The sequence below is a fragment of the Zalophus californianus genome, chromosome 4 (assembly GCF_009762305.2).
Source record: "Zalophus californianus isolate mZalCal1 chromosome 4, mZalCal1.pri.v2, whole genome shotgun sequence".
Lineage (NCBI taxonomy): Eukaryota > Metazoa > Chordata > Mammalia > Carnivora > Otariidae > Zalophus > Zalophus californianus.
This window is the reverse complement of record NC_045598.1, coordinates 20,634,615-20,655,050: the sequence shown is the minus strand read 5'-3', so window position 1 is coordinate 20,655,050 and position 20,436 is coordinate 20,634,615. Positions and strand designations below refer to the sequence as shown.

Genomic DNA, 20,436 nt, shown 5'->3' with positions numbered 1-20,436 from the left:
AGGTGCTGAGTACTGTGCTGGGGATAGGGGGGTGGGTGGCAGTCAGGGAAGGCCTCCTGAGGAGCCAGAACTTAAAGGATGACAGAGAGAGACTGGTAGATTGGGGGAGCCCTTAGGGACAGGGACCAGTCTCATTAATCTCTGTGTCCCCTAAGCCTGGCACCTGACAGGCAATGATAAATATTTGTTTGTTCATTGAACCTGTGGACCAGTAGCCAGTAAGGAGTGCTTGCTGGTGGTTGTGATGCCACCCAGCTAAGGTGAGGCCACCATTCCCAAGTCCCTGCACCTCTACCTCCTCCCCTGCGTCTTCCTCCCCGTCCCTCCTTCCATCTTCCTAAGAGAAAACATTCTTACCTACATCCCACAACCACATTGGGACATACCTGAGCATGCATGCACACGCGTGCGTGCACACACACACACATTCACACACATCCCTGCTCATACATAGAAACACATGTGCCTGCAAAATGTGTCCCAATTGTTGATTACAAAATTGCAGTCATCGATTTCATTGCCTAAAATCACACACGCGCACGCGCGCGCACACACACACACACACACACACACCTGTGCTCACACACCCTCCCTGCCTTCCCATCATATCCCAATACACATACTTCTCCACCAAACAGCCCTCCCACACACAATCTCCTCCTCCCCAGAGGAGGAGGGATTCTCCTGGTCCTTGGTTTAAAGCTGAAGAAGTAACAGTGGTGGGAGGTAGGATTGAACCCCAGGTATGTGTATGTGGGGGGGCAGTCAAGGAGCCCTCCTAGTCACATAGGCTGGTTGTGCTAGAGGATGACACTCAGTTTCTCTAAATCTTGGGTGTGTGTGTGGCAGGGGCTGGCTATCATGCTTCCCCTTCCTCAGTGTGGCCTGAGGCCTGCTTCCTCTGAAAAGCAATCTCCTGAGAGAAGGGCCCCCGGGCTGCTCCGCGCCCTCCTACATCCCTGTGCCCCCACTTGTGGGGCTCCTGAGGGAGGCAAGGCAAGGTGATTGGCTCCGCGCAGTGGCTCTGGTGACAGCAATCTGAAGTCCACGGGCTGTGGAGAACTTGGGTAAGGCCTGCCGGCATCTGGTCCTCAGTTTTCCCAGCTGCGAAAAGGGGGTGGGGATGCGCTTCAGTGACAGAGAAAAGTTGCTTCTTAACCTGAAACCCACCCAGTCTAAAACAGCAGGTGCTCCTGGGGCTGAGGAACCTGCCCCTTTGGAGGGGACCTTTGGGAAGGTTGCGCTGGGGGCTCAGGTCTGGGGGCAGGCGCTGGGGTGCAGGGAGAGGGCTGGGAGAGCCCAACCCCCCCCCCCCCCCCGTCACCCGGGGGAGGCTGGAAGTGGGAGCGGGCGGGTCCGGGATCTGAGGGGCCCCTCCCCGCCTCGGGCTTGGGGCTGGGGCGTGACTGTGAGCTCTCCCCGCCGCCGCCGCAGGGCTTCAATAAGAGAAGTCCGAGGCGGCTTCCTCCTCCGGGCCCAGAGCGGGCGGCGGTCAGAGGCCGGCAGCTCCCCAGCTCCCCCCCGCCCCCCGCCCCGGTCCCCCACAACGTCTGCACTCGGCGGCTGCTGGGAGCCCGGCCGGCTCGCCTGGGGTCCATCCGAGGCGGCCTCCCCGGGGACCAGGTAGGCGGCCGTCAAGTGGGGCTGGACCGGCCGCGCGGCGCCCCGCCTCCGGTCCGCCCGCGCCCCGGTGGGACGGCTGGGGCGGGGGGCGAGGGGGGGGAGGCTGAACTGGAGGAGGAGGGACCTCACCCCCGAAAAGGACCTCAAGAGGAGAAGTGAAGAGACCTGGAGAAGGAGACGGATAAAATCTGGGGAGGGGGGCTGAAGGAATATGGGGAAAGCAGATTAAAGGGACCCCCTAAAAAGGTCTGGTAGGAAAAAAACGGAGGGAACCTGTAGAGGGAAATTAATAGAATTTGGGAAGGGGGCTGAGTCAGGGAAGAGGGACTAAGGAGACCCTCCCAAAGGGGCTGGGGAATAAACTGAGGGGACCTTGAAAGTGAGGGTCTGGGGAGAAGCTGAGCGTTCTGAAAGAGGGGAACTAGGTGTGGGGGGGGGCTGAGAGGACCAGGTGAGGGAGTTGGCTGGAGGAGGTCAAGGAGAACCATTTCTGGAGGATGCAGAATGTGGAGCACAATTCCGGGGGTCTGGTGGGGCGGGGAGGCTGCCAAAATTGCAGCCCCCTCACCTGCCCGCCCCCGCACTGGTGGGCGGGTCCCGGATGGCGAGGGGACTCCTCCAAGGCGCTAGAGGCGTGGGTCCCGGCTTCCTGGGGAAGTCCCCGCCCTCAGCAGGGATGGGCCTCTCTGGGTGCCCCCTTCCCGCCCCCAGTGGCGGTCTCGGTCCACGTTCCCCCTGGGATCCGGGAATTGCTGGCAGCCCCGACGGAAATCCTGCTTTTGACCGCAGTTGCCCGGAGAGGCTGTCTCCGTAGCAACCAGAGGGTGGAAAGGCAGAGCCCTGCGCTTCACGCTTGGCTGCTGTTGGGCGCCTTGCCCACGCAGCCCCCTTTGGTACCCCTTCTGCCCCCATTTTGGGTCCTCAGTCAGGGGCAGGTTTCTGGACAGAGGGGTAAGGCACTGATGCTCAGTGTTCAGGCATCCTGGGGTGAGGATCTGCAGTCGCAGGGACTTAGCCAGGCTGGGCCCTCGATTGCTGTGTGACTTTTGACAAGTTACAGGGCTTCTCTGGACCTCATTTTCCTCATTTGAATTTGGGGGGAAATTACCTTTGCCCCTACTCAGCCCCCATCCCCCACCCCATCCCAACTCCCCAGAATCAGGTGTTTAGAAAGCAGTTTTTGCAGTGTCCTGGAGGGTTAAGAGTTATTACTGACCTAGGAGGGATCCTTTCCTTCACCTTCTCAAAAGCATTGGAGCGGGTACAGAAAGCCTGTCAGGGCCTCTAGGACCAGCACACAAGTGACATCTCGTAAATAAATGTTTGTAGATCTGTTGAAGTCCCGTACTGGAAAAGTTGGCAGGTTTGAGATCTGTCCCCAACCCCTATGGTACCACACCCAGTGACCGTGAGTATTTTGGCATCCTTCCATCTGTGATGGTAGTGGGAGAGCAGGGCTCTGTTCTCACTTCACAGATAGGAAGAGGGAGGTTCAGCAGTCAAGGACTGACGGGGCCAAAAGTAGGGACTCGGAATCCAGAGCATCTTGCCCCCGATGTGATGAAAGAAGTAGCCAGAGCTGAGGCCTGAGTTCCCTCCTCATCCCTACTAGACCCCTTGTAGCCTTGTAGATAGGGGAGTGGGAGTGGGTGGCTGGCGAATTGTGGGAGGTGTGGCATTCATGCGCTCCATGAACCCAGTCGGCCTGAAGCTGTGAGTGAGGTGTCGGAGTGTTTGTGAGTATGGTTTGGGTTTTGAGTGAATGAGCATGAGCCTGTGAGCATATGTGTGGGTGTTTGGGTGTTCTCTACAGCCACCTGAAGCAAATGTGGCAAAGGAAGTGGCCAGACCTTGGGAGGCTGGGTGGGGGGACCCCAGAGCTGGGGAAGGGGAAGCCAGGGCCCTTTGTGCACCAAGCAGACCAGCAGACCACCTGGTTTGAGGATTTGGGCTGATATAAGGTGGAACCAGGGAAGGAGGCTTCCTGTCTGGCCACACTAGAATCTAGACTCCTATTCCCTCAGCATCCCTGGACCACCCATGGCTCCCATCTCCTCAAAATCTTGAATACCTACAGACCCTTAGAAGCTGGTGGGTGACTTCTCAGCAACAGATGAGAACCCACCTTTACCCACACAAGTGGAGAAAATCCAGCTGACACCTTCAGGATCATGTGGGGGATAAAGCTAGTGTGGCAAAGATTAGGGCCCCTCCCTCACATGCCGCCACCACACCTGGCCCACAAGTGGTAGAATCAGACTGGGGTATGTCTTCTGAGGCCCTGGGTATTAGGGGTGGGGTGTTATAAGGCCTCAAGAAAGAATGGTGTGGGATGGTTAGAAGTTCAATGAGAGATGAGGCCTCCATGAAAGAGTTGGGGGTTAGTAAGAGACACTGGAGTTCACTGAGGGGCAGAGAGCCTCTGCGGGTGAGGGGATGGAAGCCTTCAGTCAGAGGGCTCCGTTCTCCATGAGGGAATGCGGCACAGTGCGGCTGAGACTTGGACCCTGCTCCTGGCCAACCCAGAGCCCTGAAGAGTAGCCGGAACTCTTGCAGGATGGTGGTTTCCTGCTGCTGCCCAAAGTCCCAGTTCCCTCTTTCTGAAATCCCCCAGGCGACCAAACAAGCTCAGCCCTCCCACCTCACCCTGGGAGCTTCTCTTCTCCGCCCTGCCGCTCCCTGTCCCTGGGCCGCGGAGGGGCCTTCCTCAAGGGAAGGGAACGGAAGTGAAAGTTCACTGAGCACCAGCTGTGTGCCTGGTGCTTTCACATTTTATGCTCAGAAGCAACCCCATGAGGTAGAGATTTATATTCCTATTTCCTAGGCAAAGAAGCTACAGCTCAGAGAGGTGAACCGACTTCCCCAAGCTAGTTGTCAGGCCATGTAGAATTAAGCTTAAATCTGTCTCCAGGTCCCACAGATACTTGGCAGGGGTTAGGGGGCACAGGACATCCTGGGTCTACATCAAAGCCCTGACATGGCTTCGGGAAGTGTGGACCTCAAGAAAGGATGGGTGGGCCTGGGGCTCCTATGTTGAGGAGCAGGGCTAAGCCTGAGGCAGACTCCCCGCTGAGTGGCCAGCTGCCATATGGCCGGGGTGGTATGTTCACTTGGCCATGGGTTGGAAATATGACGTATACTCGTCAGGGACAGCGTGACCTCCTGCGCGGGCTCTGAAGAGCACAGGCACAGTGTGAACTGAACTCTGGACCTGAATTAATGGTCCTGGTGCTTTGCTGCTCACGGTCTTCAGCCTCATTTGGCCACTGCACACTGGGTAAGAGGCACGTCTTTTCAAGCCTTCCCAACAGGTGCACAGAAGGTACAGATGCAAAAACTGAGGCTCGGAGGGCTGATATCATTCATTGAGGGTCCCGGAGCTGACAGTGTAATATACAGAACAGGGGCGCCTGGCTGGCTCAGTTGGTAGAGCATGCAACTCTTGATCTGAGAATCATGAGTTCAAGTCCCATCTGGGGCATAGAGTTTACTTAAAAAAAAAGAAAAAGTAAAAGAACAGAGCTGGGGAGGGCCACACAGAGGGAGACGTGGAAGGCAGGAGCACCCTGGTCCAGGAGTGGGCCTCAGCTCTAATACCTACAACCTGATCTTGACACAGATGAGGCTCTGGAAATTAACTCTAACTCCTATCAACCAGATGTTTAAAGGACATAAACAGGCCCGGGTCCCTGCAGTGACCAGAATGCTGGTGGCCTCCCATCTCTGGGCTGTAAGGGGGACTGAGAGCATGTAGCACAGGGCCTGCCATGTTGTAGGTTCTCTTGCTTCTGCTAGGGCTACAAAATAGAACAGTGCTTAGAGTGGGATTGGAGCCAAATGGATTGGGGTTGCATTTAAGCCTCCCCTTACTTGCTGTGTGATCTCTGCGACTCAGTTTGCTTATCTGTAAAAGATGGGTAGTAATAAAAGCTACTTCCTAGGCTAACTAAATGAGATCATGGATGGCAATTGCTTGGCACAATGCCAGGCATTAAGTATTTAATAAATTAGAAATTTTAGACTAATAGTTATTGCCACCCAGACTTCTAGGAAGTCAAATCACTCTCCGCAGAGTTGGTGGCACCACTTAGGATCCGAGGTGGACGGGGACAGAAAGTCCTAGGGGCTGTCTGTCTGCAGATGCCTGAGCACAGAGGACCCAACCTGCTGCTTCTGCCTTTTTTCCTCTGCCTTTGACTCTTTAGTTCCCCAAGTTTCTCTTAATTTCTACCTTTCTCTTTTTTGGTCTCTGTCTCTCTGTTGTCTTTCTGTTTCTCATTTCTGTCTCTTTCTTTTTATTCCTTCCTGGCAGTGTACTGCGGGAGCCAGCTAGTACTGGCTCTGGGGAGCTGATCGTGTGAATCTCTCCCAGCACAGCGCTCAAGAAGTCACCTCGGTTACTTGAAATCAACCATGGTGGGGATATTTATACAACGGAAATCAGCAAATGCTATAAGTCAGGGCCTTTTTTTTTTCCCTTTGAGAGTCAGTATGCCAGCACACCACACTGGGTTTCTCTTTGTCTCTCTGTGTCTCTCAGTCTCTGTCTCTGTCTCTGCCTTCTCATTCTCTCCCATCTCTTTCTTTCCTCTGACAAAGCCACGTGAGTGTGGTCACATCCAGCGTGCCCCCCCCCAACGCCTTGGACCATGCAGATGCCAGACCCTGTGCCCCACCCCCTCACCCCACATCTCCCCAACCCCTTCAGCATACTGGTGCCCAGAGAGCCTTGCCTAGCCCTGGACTTTGGTCCCCAGCAGGCCGGGGAGTGCCAAGTCCTGAGACCTGCTCCCCACTGCCTGTTCCCCACACTGTCCGCCCTGCCAGGGCTCTTCCTCAGCCCACAGAATCCTCTGCCTCCTCCTCAGAGGCTCACCATTTCTGAACCGCCCCCCCACCCCAACCCCATTCCAAGCATGCAGAATTTGGGACTCCCATTAGGCTGACTTAAAAATGTTGTGGTGGGGGGGGGCGCCTGGGTGGTTCAGTCGGTTGAGCATGCGACTCTTGATCTCCGGGTTGTGAGTTCAGCCCCACGTTGAGCCTACAGGCTACTTTAAAAAAAGCATTAAAAAAATAAAAATGTGATATTTATCTGGGTATTTTTGGAAGTGGCAACCTCGTATCGATGTGGGGACCAAGAGCTTGTACAAATCTGTGTCTCTTTTAGAGAGGTGCTCTGTGTGGGTCTGTGACCTGGGAGAGAGCTCTGTATATCTCTGTGTGTCCCTCTGGGGGCTCTGTACCTCTGTGATTGCTGGCAGGAATGGCTGTAATTATCCGTGTCTGTGACCAGAAGATGGAGAGAAGTGGCTCAGATTCTGGAGCCAAATGTCAGGATTCATCATGTGTGTGACCTCAGGCGGGTCTCTAAAACTCGTTATGCCTCAGTTGCCTTATCAATAATAGTAATACGTCAGAGTGTTGTTATGAGAATAAAACGCAGTCGAGTATGTCAAGTGTTTAATGCATGCACCTAGTGAGTGCTATAAATCCTGTCTATACTGTTCTCGTGGAGAGGCGGTGCGTATGGGGTGCGTGTGTGCACATGTGTGTGTAGGTGGGTGAGGGCCGGGGGCGTCCGTGTGTGCGGATGTGGCTATCCTTGAAGATGTCTGTGTAGAGAGGAGCACAGAGTCTCTGTGAGGTGCTGTGTGTAGCTGAGGTAATGTGTGCGTCCAAGAATGTGTGGATCTGGGTGTAGGCCGTTTGCCATTCGCGATGGGTTGGTGTCTTTCCGTGAGAAGACCTCCATTCTCACCCTGTAACCTTTGTTTTCATCTTACCCCCATCTGTCCCCTCAGTGCCTGAAATCCCTTCATGCCCTGGGCCCTGGATGCCCCCCACCTCCACCTGTATTCTCTCCCTGGCCCTGACCAGCCCTCGGTGTCTTGGAGCCTTTCAGACACAGTGGTTGCACCCCAGGGGAGGGGTCCTGAGGTGAAGATCACAGCGATGGCTTAGTGAACATAGGCTATTTTAGGGCTCTCACCACAACCCAGACTGCCTTGCAGTTCACCAGATGGGTGTCACTCCCCTACACACACCAGAGAACAGTTACAGTGACGAGCGAGAGGGGCTGGTGAGTCTAGAGTAGGGATCAGGGCACTGATGTGACAGAGCCATCGGCTGGGCAGCTGTATCCGGTGGAGCCAGGAAGCCTTCCTGGAAGAGGTGAGTATACTCAATAGGAGGAGCAGGACCCAGAGAGAAGAGGAGGAGGAGGAGATCCATAAGGGAACTGGACTTGGGAGTCAAGGAAGGCAAGGTGGGGACACCTGTCACATTTGTCCTCAGCCCCTCTGGGGGAAACCAGGGCTCACTGGGTTGGCCCCACCCTACCACTCTCCATTCCTCTCACATCTTAAGAAACCCTCTCCCCAGCAGTTCCTCTCTAAGTGTTGCAATGGCAGAGTTTCTGGTGGGGCGTGGAGAGCCCTTGCTCAATGATCTGCCTGCCCTGTTGCTCAGAGGACATAGCTTTCGGGAAAGTCTCGGCTCGCGTGGAGGCTCCCCAAGGGATCCTGGTGGCCCTGGCTTCTGACCTGGGGCTTTACCTGGTGCGGGCATAGGAGCAAGCTCCGGAGGTAGGTGTCCACCTTCACCTTGCCACCAGCCATAACCCTGGGGCTGCTGGGGCTTAGGGAGCCCAGGGTGGGAGCAGAGGCAGTATGCAGAGGAAAGCCCGCTTTTAGGAGCCGGTGACTGAGGGGGGGGGTGCTGTGAGTGAGCTGGGCATGGCTTGATAGAAATCCAATGAAAGCGGTGGGTCTAACACAAAAAGATAAGTATCTGAGTAGGAGTCTGTCACCCTCAGAGGCAGCGCGTGTGCCTCTGTATGCGTGTGGTACCTGTGCATCCGAGCTTGGGCTTGTGTGAGAGTTCGTTTGTGTTAGTGTGCTGGTGTTGTTGGTGAGCACACTCATGCAAGTGTATGCTGTGGGTGTTGGTGTGCGACTGTGTGCTGGTGTGTGTTGCTGAGTTGGTGTGTCAGGTGGATATGAGTGTGAAAGAGTTGGTGTGGGTGGGGTGTCCTGTGTGAGGGTAGATGTGTAAGTTTGCCAGGGGCGGTGGGAAGTAAAACGGAGGCAGAAGTCATGCTGGGACCGAGCCCAGGCCTGGCTTCCTGAAGAGGGCAGAAGCTGACAGCTGGCTTGCAGGAACCTTGGCTGAGCCTTCATCTTCCATGTCCTTCTCTCTCGCCCTCAGGTCTCTGGCCCCTCCCAAGGACCATGCCGCAGCCCTGCTGACCCAGGAGTAGGGGCCTGAAGGGTGAGTGGGGAGAGTGGGGACGGAGGACTTTCAGGGTCGGGAAAGGGGGTGGGGTGGCCTTCCTGAGCCCCACAACTCATCACAGCCCCCTCCTCCTCCAAGAGCCCTGTTGCTAGGTAACAGATCGGGGAGCCACAGAGAGGCAGCTTGAGAGGCCAGAGGCTGGACCCACAACAGGAAATGGCCTTGATCCCCTTCTGCAGGGACTCTTCAGGTGCAGACATACAGAGCCCTCACACACACTCACACACAAACATGTCTCGATACCTAGACATGCACGGACACAGAGGGAGACACACACACACAGACATTCACACCTACTCCCACAGGTACACACACACACACACACACACACACACACACACACACAGGCACATATACCTCCACACAGGGCTATGCACGTGGTCATACACACCGGCACAGAGGCACCTACTCGCACAGAGATACACACACACAGGAACACACATACACACTTTCACAGAAACAGCATGCACACGTATACACTCAGAACACACGAACACACACAGAGCCATCACATGCACAGAGACATGACCCACACTCATATACTCACACAGACACACAAACATTCACAAGAGGCTACACACACATAGACACATCCACAGGCAAACTCACAAATACTTAGAGACACACAAAGGACACACATATACAAGCCTCTGAAGAAGTCACAAAAACACAATGTATTGAAGCAAGAGGAGGCAAAAATACCTTATCAATAAACACAGCAGCATCCCAAAGCAGAAAACCAGCCCACAAAGGGTATGCATTTTCTCTGCAAACATATGGCAGCAGCTGGGAGGTAGACCCAAAGGTAGCCTTGCCTCACCTTTACCCTTCACCAGGGAGGACCCTGAGAGGGAAACTGCATGCCTGCATGAGTGTGTGTGTGCACATGTGCATGCATGTGTACATGGGGAGGCCTATCCGGCAGGGGCCCCAGAATGAGGCATACCCTATTCTGTAGCAGGGCGCCTGGAATGGGCTGTGTGTTCTGCAAGAAGTCGGAGCCGGGGCTCAAGGAGGATGTTTGCCTGGAAAGGGACTTCAGGGGCAGTGGGGCTGTGGACCGCTATGGCCCTGACCCTACTCAGGCCCAGACTGGGTCCTCCTTTGCCCATATCCCCAACTACAACTTCCCCACTCAGTCCACCAGCCATGCCTTCCTTGATGGAGGCGCCATCAGGAGCATCTCAGGTGAGTCTAGTGGGCTGGAGGCGGGCACTGCCTGGCCCCTGGGAGAACCTGGGGGAAAGGGAAACATCTTTAGGAGGCTCCAGTATGACGTGGGAGATACCGCCCTGCTTTCAGAGCACAGTCTGAGGGAGAATGTACAGCCCTACCTCAGAAATCCTGGTCTGAGGGGAAGACAGCTCTGTTCCCATCTGAGAGAGGGACCCTGATGACAGGCCCAAGTGAGGAAGAGGAGGAATGGGTGACTTGGGGACTCCCCAGGGTGTGAGGGATGGGCTGGAAACCATATGCCCTGAATCCATGGGAAACCAAGTTGCGAAGCCCAAATCAGAAATCCACTGGACTCCAAAGGCCTTTGGGAACCAGGCACTGCAGCCATGGGGAGGCACAGAGCCTGGCTGGGGAACAGGACTCAGGGGGTGAGGTGTGCAGGTCCCTTGGAGTCCCCTGCCCCATGCCCTACTCTGCTGAGTAGCCCTGACTCTGCAGGGACTGGGGTGACCCTGTTCATCGCCCTGTATGACTATGAGGCCCGGACAGAGGATGACCTCACCTTCACCAAGGGTGAAAAGTTCCACATCCTGAACAACACGTAAGTAACCAGGCCACCCGGCTCAGGACATGGCTGGGGCTGGTAGCAGGACCCAGAGAGGAATCTTACCTGGTCCCTCAGAAAGATCCAGCCTAGCTGGGGACACAGATACAGGAAAGTAACAATTCTGAGTAATTGCTACTATGTAGGTGGAGCATGAGGACATATGGGTCCAGAAAGAACACTAAATATGGTCTCAAGGCTAGTGATCAAGGCAGGCTTCCCGGAAGAGGTGATTTCTAAGGTGAGACTAGAAAAAAATGAATAAATGTTGAAGGAAGAGGTGAGAAAAGAGGAAGAGAGAGTGAGAATGAGAATAAATGTGACTTCTGGAAACCACCAAGTGGTCATTCAGTCTAGGTGGATCATAGAGTATGAGGTGTAGAATGGAGAGAGCAGAAGCTAGAGAGGCAAGTGGAAACAGATTCTGCAGGGTTTTTTTAAGCCTTGTTGAAGAATCTAGATTTTATCCAGAAGGAAATATATAGTCATTGGGGGTAGGGGAGGATTTCAGTGGGGAGGTGATTGAGTTAGCTGTCCACTGCCCACCCAAACCCCAGCCCAGCTTAGGAGCCAAAGATGAAAGCCAGGAGGCCCACATGCCCCCAGACATGTTGCTTCTGCAGGGAAAATTCTCCTGGGGTAGCTTCAGTGGCTGAGAGCAGAACAGACAAAAGCCCTGGGGTATATGTGTGTGTGTGTGTGTGTGTGTGTGTGTATGCGTGTGTGTGTGCGCGCGCGTGTGTGTGTGTGTGCGTGTGTGTGCGCGCGCGCGTCTAAGGTGAGGGGCTGGCAGGGCTAGTCTCCACCTGACCCTTCGCATGGCCCTGCCTGGCCCCAGTGCTCCAGGGGGCTGGGCTGCCATTGACCCCCTGTGTCCTGTGTCTGCAGTGAGGGTGACTGGTGGGAAGCCCGGTCTCTCAGCTCTGGACAAACTGGCTACATTCCCAGCAACTACGTGGCCCCTGTGGACTCCATCCAGGCCGAAGAGTGAGTAGGGGGTGGGAGGTGGCTATTCCTGTGGACAGGACAGGACCCTGGAGTCCAAGGCCACCTCTGAGTCACAGCCCCACTCTGAGCCTATCTTCTTACCCATATTTCTGTGAGGTCATTGTGAGAATAAGAGAAGAAAATAATGACGTTTATGACAGTAAATATTTATGTAGCATGTCCTATGTTCTGGGCACTATTCAAAGTGCTTTCTGTGTATTAACAGAGTTAGGAACTAATATTATCCTGCTTTATGGAAGAGGCAAGTAAGGCACAGAGAAATTAAATATCCTACCCAAGTTCACATGGCTAGTAAGTAGGTGGGGTTGGTATTTGAACCCAGATAGTCTGGCTGCACTTGCAAAGCATTATACATATTGACTCTCAGCAATAACAGCAGCATAATGAGCTTTTAAAAAATTGTAAAATGCTAAACAAATGCAAGGGGATATTACTTAGAATTAATGCTGTTAAAGGGGCGCCTGAGTGGCTCAATCAGTTGACTCTTTTTTTTTTAAGATTCATTTATTTATTTTAGAAAGAGAGAGCACGAGCAGAGGAGGGGCAGAGGGAGAGAGATAGAGAAGCAGATTCTCCGCTGAGCACAGAGCCTGATCCCATGACCCCAGTGGAAACCAAGAGTCGGATGCCCAACCAACTGAGCCACCCAAGTGCCCAGCATCCGACTCTTGATTTCAGCTCAGGTCATGATCTCAGGGTCCTGGGATAGAGCCTCGCATCTGACTCTGAGCTGAGTGGAGTCTGCTTGTCTCTCTCCCTCTGCCCCTCCCCCCACTGGCACACACACACACACTCTCTCTCTCTCAAATAAATAAATAAAATCTTGAAAAAAAAAGAATTAGTTCTGTTAAGGAGACAGGGAATTATCATTCATGGTGTACCATTATAAACTGAGATACGACGACAGGGACTTTACCTACCTTGAGTCATTTAATTCTCATAGTCACACTATTGATATTATTGTTGTCCCCATTTTACAGATGAGAAAACTGAGGCTCACAAAAAAAAACCCTTTTATCTATGTGCACATATACATACATGTATGGGAAAAGAGAAGATTGGAGAGACTGCAGAGTGGGAGTCACCAGGACTTGGTGACTAATTTGCCATTGTGTTTGGGGTGTGGGAGGAATCAAGGGTGACCCAAAGTCTTCTTGAGGAACTGAGTGGCTGATGGTGCCATTTGCTAAAGTGGGAAACACAGGAGAAGGTATAGGTATCTGGGTTATGGTGGAGGGACTTGTTGGGTTGAGGTTCGCAGAGAGGAACACCCAGGTAGAAGACACTGCCAGCAATTGGATTAGGCTGTGCTTTGTATGAGAGGGGCCCAACCCAGGCCAAGCTAGGCCACTGAATTAGCCCAGAGGAAGGGGAAACTTTTCCTAGGTGGCACTAAGGCTCTTTGTTTGCTGTGGCTCTTGCGGAGGGCACCACTGGGCTGGGGTGGAAATCTGGGACTCTTCAGAGTGGAGGTGACAATTAAAGCTGCATGGGAGGGTGAAGGAAGGGGAGGAGAGCGAGAAAGAGATTGGCCCTAGGACCCAACTTTGGAGAAAGCGGCCTCGAAGGAGAAGTTGCTGTTGGAAAACCAGGCCAAGCCAAGTCAGAACAGCCAAGAAGCGGGTGTAGGAGAGGTTGCAGGAAACTAGAAAGGGAGTGTCAGAGGCTGCCACTGGATTTGGCAATGGGAGTGACCTTGGTGAGTGATCTCTCTGTATGAGGTGGGGGTGGGGGCCAGACAGCAGAGCCTGGGAGGGAGTAGGAGGTGAGGAAGTGGAGACCCAAGTGTGAAGTGCTTTTTCAAGTGAAGGGAAGGTGAGAGATATAGCAGAATGTTGATGGCAAGTTAGGGCTTAGAACAGTTTTTTGGGGGGAAGGAAGAAATGGGGGCATATGTAGAGGTTGGTGGGATGGAGAGGCTGCAGGTGGGGGTGGGTTTGTACGGGAGAGGTGTCCCTGAGCAGAGGGGAGTGGTTGGGGTCCTGAGCTCAGAGTGGGTGAGGCTTTCATCCAGGGAGAGTGGTAGGAGTCATGGAGGAGAGAAAGGGTGATGATGCAGAAGGTGGGAGGTATGGGGTGTTCAAGCTTGCATCCACAGCTTAGAGGTAGTGTCACGAGCCCTGAGAGGCACTCATTGCAGTGTCATGGTTAAGAGCAGTGTTGTGGTTAAGAGTGCAGGCCCTTGAGCAGACAACTTGTGTTCCTATTCTGGCAACATAGCTTAAGAGCGTGTGGCCTTGGGCAAGTTGCTTAACCACTAGGTATCTCCATTTCCTCATCTGTGTAGTGGGAGTTAATAATAGGACCTACCTCACAACGTTGTTATAAGAACTAAATAGGGGCTCCTGGGTGGCTCAGTTGGTTAGGCGGCTGCCTTCAGCTCAGGTCATGATCCTGGAGTCGCGGGATCGAGTCCCACATCGGGCCCCCTGCTCAGTGGGGAGTCTGCTTCTCCCTCTGACCCTCTTCCCTCTCGTGCTCTCTATGTCTCATTCTCTCCCTCTCAAATAAATAAATAAAATCTTAAAAAAAAAAAAAGAACTAAATAAATACTGGGGCGCCCGGGTGGCTCAGTCGGTTAAACATCTGCCTTCGGCTCAGGTCATGATTCCAGAGTCCTGGGATGGAGCCCCATGTTGAGCTCCCTGCTCGGCGGGGAGTCTGCTTCTCCCTCTCCCTCTGCTGCTCCCCCTGCTTGTGCCCTCTCTCTCTGTCAAATAAATAAATAAATAATCTTCAAAAAAAAAAAGAACTAAATGAATATAATATGTATTAAAGCAGCGCATGACATAAAATAAGTACTGCTATTATTAAGTTAATTATTAAGGAAGTAATTACTATCATGGGTATGGGTGGGGGCAGGGCTTTGAAAAAACTTGGGAGTGTGTCCTGTCTACACAGTCCTTCAGTAGTTCCTCCTTCCCCATCCTGCCTGCCCGCTTGGACACTCCTCTACTTGCCAATGCTTTCTTACTCCCCAAACTGTGCCTAGTACCCAGGTGTGGACTGGCCAATTTATTTATTTATTTATTTATAAAAGATTTTATTTATTTGAGAGAGTGCGTGCACGCCCACTCATGGCGGGGAAGGGCAGAGAGAGAGAGGAAGAGCGCACACATGCGTAAGAGAAGGGGAGGGCGGCTTGGAGGGAAGGAGGGGCAGAGAGGGAGAGGGAGAAGCAGGCTCCCCACTGAGCAGGAAGCCGGACACATGGGACACAGGGCTCGATCCCAGGACCCTCCGGATCATGACCTGAGTCTAAGGCAGACACTTAACCTTAACCGACTGAGCCCCCCAGGCGCCCCAGACTTGCCAATTTAGTAATCAAAGGACATCTGAGTCTTCCGTGGTGCTTGTGTGCCATTCAGTTCCCCCAGTGTCCATTCACAGTGGATTTAAGCCCACAGTTCAGTCCCAGGAAGAATATCCAAGACGGAACAGGAATGCTTGACGCCTGAGGTTGAAGGCGAGACTTGTAAGAACATCCAAATTTCAGAGAGTGGAGGAAAAACAGCAGTCAGAGCCAGGCAGGAGCAGTCAGAAAGAGGGGGAGAGAGGCAGGAAAGGCTGTTGTTTGGAAGTCACAGGAGGAAAGGGTTTGTGGGTAGGGGTGGATGTGGGAAGAAGGATCTGAGAGACTGCCTGGGTGGCGGGAAAAGAACTAGACTGAGCAGCAAAGAATTTCAGGTAGACCTCATCAACCAGTCCTGCAAGAAGGTCGCTTCCCCTCTCTGAGCCTCAAGTTCCACATCTGCAAAATGAGCCCACGGACGAGCAGTAGCGAGATGCGTTAAGGAACTTGGTAGCACCCTGATGAGGTCACTAGAGACTGGGGTCTTAGCAATTTTTTTTTTTAAGATTTTATTTATTTATTCATGAGAGAGGGAGAGAGAGAGAGAGAGAGAGAGAGAGAGAAGCAGAGGGAGAAGCAGGCTCCCAAGGAGCAGGGAGCCCGAAGCGGGACTCGATCCCAGGACCCCGGGATCATGACCTGAGCCGAAGGCAGACGCTTAACCATCTGAGCCACCCAGGCGCCCGGGTCTTAGCAATTTTAGTTGAAGAGAAACCCAGAGAGTGGCGAGGAGAAGCCTAACCTTTATTGGGCACCTACTTCGAGCCCAGCATTCTACGTTCCCCGTCTCTGTGCTTCTCATGATCAGGCTATGAAGCAGGTGTAGGAGCCTCGTTTCCCGAGGGAGGAGATTGAATCTTGGCTAGTGAGGTGGTTTTCCCCAGGAGGCTGAGTTGGGGGTTGAACTGGGTGTCTCTGACTCTTGCTGGCCCTTCCCAACAGGTGGTACTTTGGAAAGATCGGGAGGAAGGATGCGGAGAGGCAGCTGCTCTCCCCCGGGAACCCCCGGGGGGCCTTTCTTATTCGTGAGAGTGAGACTACCAAAGGTGGGGGCCTGGGAAGGGGCAACTGGGAGGCCCAGCTGTTAGGGTGGGGTTGGGAGCAGTGGTGAGGGGCTTGGATCAGGGCCCCGGGCCCAGACTGGGACAGGGGTGGAGGACCAGAGATATGACTGGGACTGGGTTAAGGGGGGGCGTGGCCATCCAAGTTCTGAGTCCCCAGGCATTTGGGCTTCTCAGGCTCTAAGATGGAGAGCGAGGAGGAAAGCCGACTTGAAGGTGACCCTTGCCCACAGGTGCCTACTCCCTATCCATCCGGGATTGGGACCAGGCCAGAGGTGACCACGTGAAGCATTACAAAATCCGCAAGCTGGACACGGGTGGCTACTACATCACCACTCGGGCCCAGTTCGACTCGGTGCAGGAGCTGGTGCAGCACTACATTGGTGAGGGCTGGCTTCCAGGACTGGTGTGTGCTTTGGGTCCCTGAACGGACCCGCTGAGAATTAGGCCCAGAGAGGGAAAGGGGCTCCCAAAGCAGTAGTGGCTGGGGCAGAACTGGAACGCAAGTGTTTGGGTTCCCAGCCCAGGATTCTGCTCGCTAGGATTCCAGAGGAAACAAGTGTGAGGCTGTCGATGTCCAAAGGGCGCCCCCTAATGTCTAGCGGGGCAGGAGGCCCAATAGACCTGACTTGGAGGATGGGCTGTAGGGTTGAGAGGAAGCTGGGAATCCATGCCAGGTTTCTGCTTTAGTGAGTTAGGCCAAAGGTAGGTCCATGGAAGGGTGAGGACCTCATGTCCACACCTTTGTCTCGAATGCCGAACTCCATTTCTACCTGTCAGAATCCCACCTTAACCTTGAAGGCCCAGCTGGAGGCCACCTCCTGTGGGAAGGACACAAGTCCCTGCAGGGATCATCTCTCCCTCTTGGTGCCACCTCCTTCCCTGGGCACCAACATGTTCACCTACTCAGTGGGTCAGGTTGCCTTCTGCCCTAGCCTGTGACCTCACCTGTTCCTAGTTCCTTTCCACTGATGGGGGAGGTAGGTGGGGGGAGGGGGGCGTTGTGTGTGTGCATGAGATGGGATGAGGACTGTGTGGGGCGTCCTGGCCTGCCTGTGACCTTCAACACCCCCCCCCCAACCCCTGCTCCTCAGAGGTGAACGACGGGCTATGCCACCTGCTCACAGCGGCCTGCACCACCATGAAGCCGCAGACAATGGGCCTGGCCAAGGATGCTTGGGAGATCAGCCGCAGCTCCATCGCCCTCGAGCGCCGGCTGGGCACGGGCTGCTTCGGGGACGTGTGGCTGGGTACGGAGGTCCCGGGGGTGGGGCAAGGGCTTGGGACATCCGGGAGCCGGTGCTGACGAGCCACGACCACCTGGCAGGCATGTGGAACGGGAGCACGAAGGTGGCGGTGAAGACCCTGAAGCCGGGAACTATGTCCCCGAAGGCCTTCCTGGCGGAGGCACAGATCATGAAGATGCTGCGGCACGACAAGCTGGTGCAGCTGTACGCGGTGGTGTCGGAGGAGCCCATCTACATCGTGACCGAGTACATGTGCCACGGTGAGGGGCGGGGTCAGGAGGCGGAGTCTGGGGGCGGGACTTGGGGCGAAGTTCAGATGGGTTTCTCTGGGGGAGGGACCTGAGTGGCGATCTGTGATGAGACAGAGGACTTGGAGCAGAGTCCGAGAGGGAGGCCGGGATGAGTGAAACCACGCGAGTCCTGGGAGTGGGGGCGGGTCCAAGTTTAGACTAGTCGGGGGTTGGGGACGGAGCCTCGGTCGGGGGCGGGGCTTCAGCTGACGGGTGGGGCTTGGACGAATGAAGACCGAATCTGTGATGAGGAAGGATCTGGGGCGCAGTCTGAGTGGGGCGTGTCTAGGGGGACGGAGGAGGAGAAGAAACGAGCTGTGGGCAGAGTCTGGGTGTCTGTGGGAGCGAGCCCTGGGCAAGGGCGGGGAACAGGGGGCGGGGCCAAGCTCTGTGCGAGGGAACTGGGTAGGGGCGGGGCCAAGCGAGGGAAGGCTGTCCTGGAGCTGGGGGTAGTCTTGCTGCTGGTTTTCTGAGTTCCTTTCTTCAGGTAGCTTGCTGGAGTTCCTCAAGAACCGGGAAGGCCAGGATTTGACACTGCCCCAGTTGGTGGACATGGCAGCCCAGGTAAACTGGGACAGCAGCCTTTATTTCAGACTGGCCTCCTATGAACCTCTACAAATCCCTGTGCCCTCAAACACCTGCCCTACCCCTGGAAGTACATACAGTCCCATCCACTGGATCATCTGTGCGACCTGAGGCAGGGCACTGCCCATCTCTGAGCCTCAGTCTCCTCATCTGGAAAGTGGGGTTTTCAAGTGATCTCTCACACAAGCCATGGTGTTCCCATTTCTCCATACCTTGGCCCTGCTAGGTGGCTGAGGGCATGGCCTACATGGAACGCATGAACTACATCCACCGAGACCTGAGGGCAGCCAACATCCTTGTTGGGGAACGGCTGGTGTGCAAGATCGCTGACTTTGGGCTGGCCCGTCTCATTGAGGATGATGAGTACAACCCACAGCAAGGTGCCCTGCCTTTCTTCACCTTCCAAGAGCTCCCCAGTGCACCAAGGGGCTGTCACGGGGCTCCACATATTCAGGAACCATTCCCTCCACTCCCAGACCATCTGGGATACTCCCATCCTGATGTAGTAGAAGAGGCAACTCTAGGTTTGAATCCCAGCTCCTCTACTTACTAGCCAAGTGGCCTTGGGCAAGTCACCTAACCTCTGTGAGCTGTTTTTTCTCATATATAAAATGAAACTATTCAGAGAAAAGTAAGTCAACAGATATTTATCAAGCACCTACCATATGCCAGGCATTACTATAATTCTCAAGTGAAAGACAATAAAGTGTAATGCTGTGAAATCTGTAGCCAGAATGTCTGGGAGTGAATCCTAGGCACTTATAATAAGCTATGTGATCTGGGAAGTTGCTTAAGAGTCAGTGCCTCCTTTTCCAAATCTGTACAATGGGGATAATAATAGTATCTACCCCACGGGGTTTTTGTGAGGTTAAATGAGTTAATGCATGTAAATCACTTTAAAACAGTGCCTGGCAGAGGCATCTAGCTGGCTCAGTTGGTCGGAAGAGCATGCAACTGTTGATCTCAAGGTTGTGAGTTTTTGGAAAGTTTATTTACTTCAGTAATCTCTGCAGCCAACATGGGGCTTGAACTCACGACCCCAAGATCAGAAGTCACATGCTTTTCTGACTGGGCCAGCCAGGCGCCCCAACATGCCATTCTCTCAATCCAGCTATTCCCAGGGGCCTCCTCGATGACTTCCCCTTCTCTCCCAATCTCTCTAGGGGCCAAGTTCCCCATCAAGTGGACAGCCCCAGAGGCTGCTCTCTTTGGCAGATTTACCATCAAGTCAGATGTGTGGTCCTTTGGGATCCTGCTCACTGAACTCATCAGCAAGGGCCGAGTCCCCTACCCAGGTTTGCTGGGGTGGGGAGGTGGAAGGGTGGGGCGTCAAGGGAAGGGCTTCCTCCCGGTTTCCTCTTTGGGAGGGGCTAGGCCCCCTGACCGACAGAGCCCCTCCCTCCAGGCATGAACAACCGGGAAGTGCTGGAGCAGGTAGAGCACGGCTACCATATGCCATGCCCCCCAGGCTGCCCAGCATCCCTGTACGAAGCCATGGAGCAGACGTGGCGTCTGGACCCAGAGGAGAGGCCTACCTTCGAGTACCTGCAGTCCTTCCTTGAGGACTACTTCACCTCCACAGAGCCCCAGTACCAGCCTGGGGATCAGACATAACCTGCTTGGGCATCCACCACCTTTCTGGGGTGCCCACCAATCCCTTCCAATCCCCAGGGCTCTGATCTCAAAGCCCCCAGGATTAGAACCCCAATAGGGTCTTAACGTATCAGAACAAGCAGGTTGCTCTTGACACCATCTAGGGTAACCCACTCATTTTAAAGATGGGGCCAGTCCAGGCTTAGAGATCATCCCTCACTCTGGCCCCAAGCACTATTTCTCCCTTTCCCACTTAGGCTCCTACCTCTAGACTCTCTTCCCACCTCTCCCCCAAAAGAAATGCTCAGACCTTGCCTAGTTATTTATAAAACTGTATACCCTTTCCCTCCCTTACCTCCTATCCCTGCTTTTTTACCCTATCACCCCACCCTGAATTCACCTCCTACTCAATTCTCTTGTGTCTGTAAGTTGCAAAGACAGGGAAAGTTTTTGCTGGATCCATTTCCTGCCGGGTGGACACTGTGGTCCCGGACTAGGGTCCAAGCCCAGGGTGAGGGAGAGGCTTGCTAAAGGCTCACCGCCTCTCTGAACCATGTGTGTGTTTATTGCTTTTTGTAAATAAGAAAAGTGACAATAAGAA

At 54.1% G+C, this 20,436-nt stretch overlaps 1 protein-coding gene across 7 annotated transcripts; it reads left to right on the top strand.

Moving 5' to 3' along the window:
* Positions 1 to 980: 980 nt before the first annotated feature.
* On the top strand, positions 981 to 20,436 carry FGR (FGR proto-oncogene, Src family tyrosine kinase). 7 transcript variants are annotated; one of them, XM_027573781.1, is made up of 14 exons: positions 7,683 to 7,797; positions 8,095 to 8,210; positions 8,833 to 8,895; positions 9,881 to 10,107; positions 10,594 to 10,696; positions 11,588 to 11,686; positions 16,002 to 16,105; positions 16,354 to 16,503; positions 17,215 to 17,370; positions 17,448 to 17,627; positions 18,145 to 18,221; positions 18,469 to 18,622; positions 19,406 to 19,537; positions 19,648 to 20,436. In XM_027573781.1, exons 4-14 carry the CDS (start codon positions 9,891 to 9,893, stop codon positions 19,854 to 19,856), a joined length of 1,581 nt encoding a protein of 526 aa, XP_027429582.1. In that variant the 5' UTR covers positions 7,683 to 7,797; positions 8,095 to 8,210; positions 8,833 to 8,895; positions 9,881 to 9,890; the 3' UTR covers positions 19,857 to 20,436. The 7 variants fall into 7 exon arrangements, with proteins under 7 accessions (XP_027429562.1, XP_027429590.1, XP_027429552.1 ...); XM_027573735.1 differs by having other exon boundaries at positions 9,878 to 10,107; XM_027573761.1 differs by lacking the exons at positions 7,683 to 7,797; positions 8,095 to 8,210 and adding an exon at positions 981 to 1,067 and having other exon boundaries at positions 9,878 to 10,107.

Coding starts and splice junctions, on each gene's coding strand:
- FGR (XM_027573761.1), top strand. CDS start 9,891: ATGGGCTGTGTGTTCTGCAAGAAGTCGGAGCCGGGGCTCAAGGAGGAT. Junction 10,108..10,593: donor CGCCATCAGGAGCATCTCAG/GTGAGTCTAGTG, acceptor CTGACTCTGCAG/GGACTGGGGTGACCCTGTTC. Junction 16,504..17,214: donor GCTGGTGCAGCACTACATTG/GTGAGGGCTGGC, acceptor CCTGCTCCTCAG/AGGTGAACGACGGGCTATGC.